Below are 7,646 nucleotides of genomic sequence, written 5' to 3' on the forward strand. Positions count from 1 at the left end.
GTTTTCAAGGGGTTTATCTATCACTTAGTCCAAGTTAATGACTCAAGTGAGTTTCTAAAAGTCTTTCCTGATGATCTATCCGGACTCCCTCTCGAAAGAGAGATAGACTTTGGCATAGACATCATCTCACATAGTCATCCTATCTTTATTCTGCTATACAGAATGACACCAATAGAGCTAAAAGAGAAATTGAAAGATTTGTTAGATAAAGGCTTCATTCGACTAGGTGACTCACCTTGGGGCACTCCGGTCTTGTTTATTAGGAAGACAGATAATTCTATTAGGATGTGTATATACTACCGTCAGTTGAATAAGTTGACCATCAAGAATAAGTATCCTCTTCCAATGATAAATGTACTCTTCAATAACCTTCGGGTGCTTCTTGTTTTTCGAAGATTGACCTCAGATCAGGCTATCATTTGTTAAAAGTTAGGGAATGTGATATTCCAAATATAACTTTTAGAACAAGGTATGGGCATTATGAATTTTTGGTTATGTCCTTTGGTTTGACAAATGCACCTGCAACATTCATGGATCTCATGAACAAGATCGTAAAACCTTATTTAGATCTGTTTCTCATTGTTTTTTTTATTGATGACATACTATTTATTCAAGGAATAAAGAAGATCATGCTAGTCACCTTAGTATTCTAGACTTTGAAGGATAAAGAGCTATATGCCTAGTTTTCCAAGAGTGAGTTTTGTCTTAAGTGTTTGGCATTTTGAGGCCACATTTTTTATGGTGAAGGTATTAGAGTTTACACTCAAAAGATTGAAGTAGCTCAGAGTTGTCCTAGACCCACAACTCCAATAGATATAAGGAGTTTCTTTGGTTTGGCTGGCTATTATAGGAGATTTGTTAAAGGATTCTTATCTATCTCTTCTTTGACCAAGCTAACTCAGAAGAAGAACCAGTTTAAATGGTCTGAAGCTTGTGAGAAAAGCTTTCAGGAGTTGAAAAATAGATTGACTACCGCTCTGATTTAGACCTCACCAGAGGGTACTAAGGCTTTGTAGTGTACTGTGATGCATCAAGAGTTGTCTTAGGCTGTGTGTTGATGCAAAATGTCAAGGTTATAACCTATGCCTCCAGAAAGTTAAAGATTCATGAGAAAAATTATCCATCTTATAACTTAGAATTAGCCGCAGTGGTGTTTTCTTGGAAGATATGACGTCATTACTTGTATGGTGTTCATGTTGATATATTCATTGATCAAAAGAACCTCCAATATGTGTTCACTCAGAAATACCTCAACCTCAGGTAGAGAAGGTGGTTGGAATTACTTAATGATTCTGACATAAGTATTGATGTGGTTGCTTATTCCATAAGCAGGTTGTCCATGGGACGTAATTCCCTTGTCGAAGAAGAGAAGAGAGAGTTTGCTTAAGATGTGCACATACTCTCACATTAAGGAGTCAGACTTATTGATTCCACATAAGGAGGTATAGTGGTTACCAATGGGGCTGAATCATGATTAGTGTCAGAGGTTGAAGACAAGCAAGACAAAGACCCCATTTTGTTTGATTTGAAGGAAAATGTCCATAAGCAAAGAGTGTTAGCTTTTGAACAAGGGGGAGATGGTGTGCTGAAGTACCAAGGTAGATTATGTGTACTTAAGTTTGATGGACTCCAAGAGAGGATATTACAGAAGGCTCATAGCTCTTGATATTCCATCCGGGTTCCACCAAGATGTATCGCGATTTGAGAGAAGTATATTGGTGGAAACATATGAACAAGGATATTGCTGAGTTTGTTGCCAAGTGTTCAAATTGTTAGCAAGTGAATGTGGAGCACCAAGGGCTTAGAGCTTTGACTCAAAATATAGAACTTCCAGAATGGAAGTGGGAGACGATTAGTATGGACTTCATCACAGGCTTGCCAATATCTCGCAAGCAACATGACTCCATTTGGGTGATTGTTGATTGAATGACAAAGTCACCCCATTTCTTGTCGGTAAAGACCACCTATTCGGCAGAGGATCATGCTAAGTTATACCTTCAACTAGTTTTAAGGATCAATGGAGTTCTGGTCTCTATTATTGCAGATCGAGGTGCACAATTTACTGCACAGTTCTAGAAATATTTCAAAAAATGTTTGGGTTCGAAGGTAAACCTGACCACTGTTTTCCATCCTTAGGCAGATGGTGAAGAATAACGTACTATTCAAACCATAGAAGACATCTTTAAAGCTTGTTTGATCGATTGGTATGATCATGTACCCATCATTGAGTTCGCTTATAACAACAGTTCCCATTCGAGCATCCAAATGGCTCTATATAAAGATTTCTATGGGAGATGATTCAAATATCCTATTAAGTGGTTCAAAGTTGTAGAACAAGGGTTGGTTGGACCAGATCTAGTTCACTTATCTATGGAGAAGGTGAAAGTGATTCAAGAAAGATTGAAGACGACACAATGTGGCCAAAAGTCCTACGCAGAAGTTAGGAGAAGGCCTTTAGATTTTGAGGTAGATGACTGGGTGTATCTTAAGGTTTCACCCATGAAGGGTGTTATGAGGTTCGTAAGAAGGGGAATCTTAGTCCCCGATATATTGGACCTTATAGAATCTCCACGAGAGTAGGCAATGTGGCTTATGAGTTGGAGCTATCCCAAGAGTTAGCAGAAGTTCATTCGGTATTCCAAATTTCCATGTTGAAGAAGTGTTTGGATGATCCTTCATTGATTGTACCAACTGAAAATGTTGGTATTAAGGATAACTTATCCAATGAAGAAGTTCCGATTGACATTTTGGATCATTGAGTTTGCATGTTGTGGACAAAGGAAGTTGCTTCAGTCAAGGTCCTTCGCAGGAACCAATTCATTGAGGAAGCGACTTGGGAAGCTGAGGGAGATATGAAGAAGAGATATTCACATATCTTTGAGTTCGGAAAGAATGCATATCAAGATACTAAATTCTCTTCTTAGCACTTTATAAGGCTATGTTTGAGCATGTTATTACTTGCTTTTATTTGTTGAGTGATGAAATGATGTTACTACCCTTAACTTAGTGAAAAAATTCTTATTCGAGGACGAATGTTCCCATGGAGGAGATATATTGTAAAACCCGGTATCTTGAATTAACGAAGAATAAGCTAAGAAACTAAGAATAATCATTTTTGGAAATTAGTAGGGAAATCTGGAAAATTTCCATCTTTCAGAACTGAGTTCTGGTCATTTTCAAATGGTCATAACTTCAAGATTAGGAATATTTTGGATGAGTTCTTTATATGGTTGGAAAGACCTGCTGCCAAGTTTGCGACAATCCGATGTTGTATGAGGGATATGTCTTTCAGAATTCGGGCTATTGAGTTGAGAAAAATCCACTTTGGATTTTTGTATGGGTAAAGTTGTCTTTTCACCCTAGTATTTCCTAATTCATTTTTAGGTTATATTAGGGGTAAAACCAAGTCCCAAATAAATCATACTCTTAGGGCTTGGGAGAAAAGAGAAGAGAAGAGGAAGATCAAGAATTGTCCAAGAACGCCAAGATCACTGCGTGGATTTTGTCGGGGGTGATCCCTATCAAGGTATGCATGTGAGATCATTAGATGTTGAATCCTTTCACCCACACCCTAATTTGATTCACTACAACAAATTAGAGCTTATTTGAATGAAAATCTTGAAGTTCTTGATGAAAATTGTGAAGTTCTTGTTGAATGAATTGTAGTTGATGTCTAGTAGATTTTATTATTGTTTCAGGAATGTTTTCGGGTCTAATATATTGGGTAATATGGTATTTACGGATCCTATGTGTTTGGGGTAGGATCCTGGAAGTTTAGAGAGTAAAAATAGAGAAGAAAATTCAGAGGTCCCGTCAGATAGCCCTCGGTGCGCGGCGCCTGCAAGGGCTCCTAAGGGAAGGCTCTGTCAGACAGGCTCTAGCGCACAGCGCCGACAAGAGCACCCCAGACTAGGGTTTGTCCGACAGGCCCTGGCTCTCCACGCCTCTCAGAGCGCCAAGACCCCTTGGAGACCCCGTTCTTTCCCTATCTTTTCATACTAGTTCCTAAGTGATGTACCTTTCATTCCTAGTTAATTCCAAAACTCTAAAGTAAATCTAATCAACATGATATGATCCATTAACATGAGATCCTGATCCTTGAATCCATAATCTAATTCAAGGGAAGCTAATATCAAAGTCAAAGAAGTTAAGAGTCAAGTTTAAAAGTTAAGAAGCAAGTCAAAGTGAGTTCTTAAATTTTTGAAAGAGTCCTAGACAATCATTTTAACTTTTATTTAAGACTCAAGTTACAAGTCGAGCAAAGAGAAAAGAGTTGAGTTAAATTCTCAAGAGCTATAAGGGAACTAAGTATTCTCTAAGAATTAAAGTTTCAAGTTATGTAAGTGCAGGAGTTGAGTTCATTTTTCTAAAGTTATAAGGGGACTAAGTATTTACTAAAGGTTGATAAATGTTTCACATTTAAATTGAAAGGAAACTAACAAGTTCCAAAAGAGTTTTGAACTAAAGAGGGGAACATTGATTCCAAAAGGAGCTTTTAAAGCTAAAGGGTTCAGTAAATTATCTCAACCTAAAGGAAGGAAGTTTTATTAAAGTATGAGCTAAGGCATTTTTTGGGAGTAGTATTGAGCACCGATATAGGAATGAGAGTTTTGATAACTCAAGTCTCCATGTAAACCATGTAGCCATCATGGGTATTACCGTGCTATATTTTTTTGATGATCACGAAAGTTTAGCCAGTGGATCCATTAGGTTGAAGATGTTCTATGCAACGACAATGTATAGGACAGTTCTAGTAGTGTGGACAAGACACTGTATATCACTTAGTCTCATAGTGGTGGTTGTCGGTTAGAGAAACTCCCACAGAAACTATATTACTTTCATATAAAAGTAAAGTTGAGTTTCTTATTGTTTCATCTTTAATGAACTTACAGTTTCTTATTGTCATCTTATGAGTTGAGCACAACAAAGGTAAGTTCATCCTTACTCCATATCAAACTTTATAGTTGTGTTTAGCACTCGAACTCGTATACTCTTAAATTTAATGTTATGATGCCATATGGCCTGCATCATTTTATCAAGCAGACGCAGGTAACCATGATCAGCACACAACTCTTTGTTGATCCAAATTGAGCTCCAGAGTCAGTGGTAAGTCACCTTGCATTCCAGAGCACATCCTTTTCATTTGCTTTACTAGTTTAATTTTAGGATGTTGTGGGGTCTGTCTCAACATCCATCTCAGTCATCTTAGAGGCTTCGTAGACAAGTAGTAGTTCAGTTTGGAGCCTATTTTGCTTATTGAGTCTTATGTTCCATGTAGGCCAGAAGATTATATGAAATATTTCTTTTAAACATACTTTATTTCTCGATTATGTTGAGCTTAGTCTTCCGCTGAGTTAAGTAAGGGTTCTCTTATTTCCATCAACGGTCTTTGAGTGCTGGCCACGTCTAGGATGTAGACTTAGTGCGTAACAAACTTAACCCATATCAAATGGGTTCCTATCAAACACCCACTCATCTAAACTATCCAGCCTACGCCTTATCCACATTTGATTTTTTGATGGGAGTGTTTGGATATGGGACTAGGGCTCACCCTCTTGGGCTGAAACCTCATGTCGACCCACTCCTTAGGAGATCATTCTAGTGGTCTTAGTTTCACGACCTTCCTCTCGTGCAAGCGGAAAACACATGTATTGTTTTGTATTTGCAAATACAAACTCTTTAGATTAAACCACAACCACTACGTGAAATCACCATTAAAATGCAATCTAAGCTACTAGCAAGCAAGACCTAACAAATTAATCAACCCATAATTGCTAAATCACACCCAAGAATGGGGCTTTTTAGCCACACATCAAGTAATAATCAAATATGCTTAAAATGATAAGGGAATCAAGTGGGTATAAGAGATTAAAACTTAAACGTAGCTAAAGAAGGTAAATAGAGAAGAGCCACTTCCAAAATTTGAAGAAGAGCTTCTTTATTCAAGCTTCCACAAAAACCCTCTACAAACTTGACAGGAAACTTAAGAACAAAGTTTCTAAAATAAAATGTCAAGTGTAATTATTTCATTCTCTAATTTTCTCTTTCTAAATATAAAAGAGCTTAGTGTTTATATACTTCAGACTTAAGCTGCTGAATCTTTTTGGCGCAGTTAGTCGTAATTTTCCAAGTGATTTGGCAAATTGTTCTTCGTTCAATTCATCACCTCTTGCACGTTGACTTCCTTGTCTATGTGTTATGGATCGATAGCTGGAAATCTTCAACTTGGCGGTACTGATCGGTGAAGCGCCGACTATTTTTTTTCGCCTTTTGATCCACTTTCTTTAGGTCTTACTTGCTGGAACAGAAGGCGAAACTTTTCTATATGGAGGATCGCCAAGTGTTTTTGGCGATACACACCTTTGCATTTTCAGTTTTTTTTCGTTTTGCTTCAGTTTTGTGCTTAAGTGTCCATGCTCTTGCCAAATTGTCAAATAACTGAAACTTAGGAGTCTTTGGTAGATAAAGAGATAAAATAAACAATTGAGGACATTATTTTCAATAAAATAAATCCCTAGATGATTCCAATTTGAGTAATCATCAACAAATCATCTTACAAGCCACTCAGAATATAATTCTTCCACAAAAAATCTTAATGTGTCCATGCTTGTGTAACTAACAATCGTTCTTCCGCCTGAGTTTCATCCGACATAACAGAAATATTCTCATTAATGAACCTCTGTAGACGTAATGTGGTCAGATAGAAAAATATCTTCTGCTACTATCATTTGAAGTTTACTCCAGAAAAATTGCAGGCTTCTCAGCCGGCGCAAGGGCAACAGTTGAATAATTGTGTGTAAGCAATGTTGTTGCCGTACTCACTGTTCCAACATTTACTTAACTTGATTTTATCATTTTTTTATCACAAATGACAAACAATTATTAAAATGTGAAATACTAACAATAAGAATAAATCCATACACAGTGTATTTCTGATTTAACAATAAAGTTTTTATGTTCTGTTAATCGTTAATTGGATGAATTTTAAAAAATCAAGCACAGTAGAAAACCATAAAGGTTTTGATCTCCAGAAACCTCAAATACAAAAATTGTTAAATTTCTTAAGCTTGTTCCCCTGTATTCAGGTTAGTAAAGAAAAACAAAAACAAAAAATAGATGAAATAGACAGAAAATAAAATCTGAGTCCATAGAACCCAATGTGTTTCCTTAAGAAATTTAATCCGCTCAAGTACCCGAGTTAAAGATTAATTCTTCCTAAGATAAAACAGATTATCCTATTAGAGAAGTAGAGGTACCTCAAACTTTATAAATTCAGCAAACACAAGAACAATAACAAGATCATACATAATTTTGTTTATGTAAGAAAATGCATGCAGAGAAGAAAATTTTTTCAGTTTTCAAAAACAGAAAGAGAGTCTCAATTTATAGACACTTGCAGCAAGGGACACGTCTGTTCAACAATTTAGGAAAAATAATGTCTTTTCGAAAATGTTATTGTTACACGCAATTTTCAAAATAAATGCCATTGCACGAAATTAATTCTATTAATTGACTAACATTTTAAATCAATTTGTAAGAGAAAGAAAATAATATATCATATCATTTACCAAATCTAAAGCCAAAGCCAAAGACGAGCGAGCGGCAACGACGACGGCACGAGGGTTAACCTTCTTCTTAACCCCTTA

The 7,646-nt window shown here is 36.5% G+C and overlaps 1 protein-coding gene across 1 annotated transcript; it reads left to right on the forward strand.

Annotated features, from left to right (window-relative positions):
* The first annotated feature begins 2,370 nt into the window (after nt 1–2,370).
* Nucleotides 2,371–2,759, forward strand: LOC138348138 (uncharacterized). Its single transcript, XM_069296747.1, has 2 exons — nt 2,371–2,516; nt 2,564–2,759. Exons 1-2 carry the CDS (start codon nt 2,371–2,373, stop codon nt 2,757–2,759), a joined length of 342 nt encoding a protein of 113 aa, XP_069152848.1.
* The last annotated feature ends 4,887 nt before the right edge of the window (nt 2,760–7,646 follow it).

This window comes from Solanum lycopersicum, chromosome 4 (genome assembly GCF_036512215.1).
Source record: "Solanum lycopersicum chromosome 4, SLM_r2.1".
NCBI lineage: Eukaryota > Viridiplantae > Streptophyta > Magnoliopsida > Solanales > Solanaceae > Solanum > Solanum lycopersicum.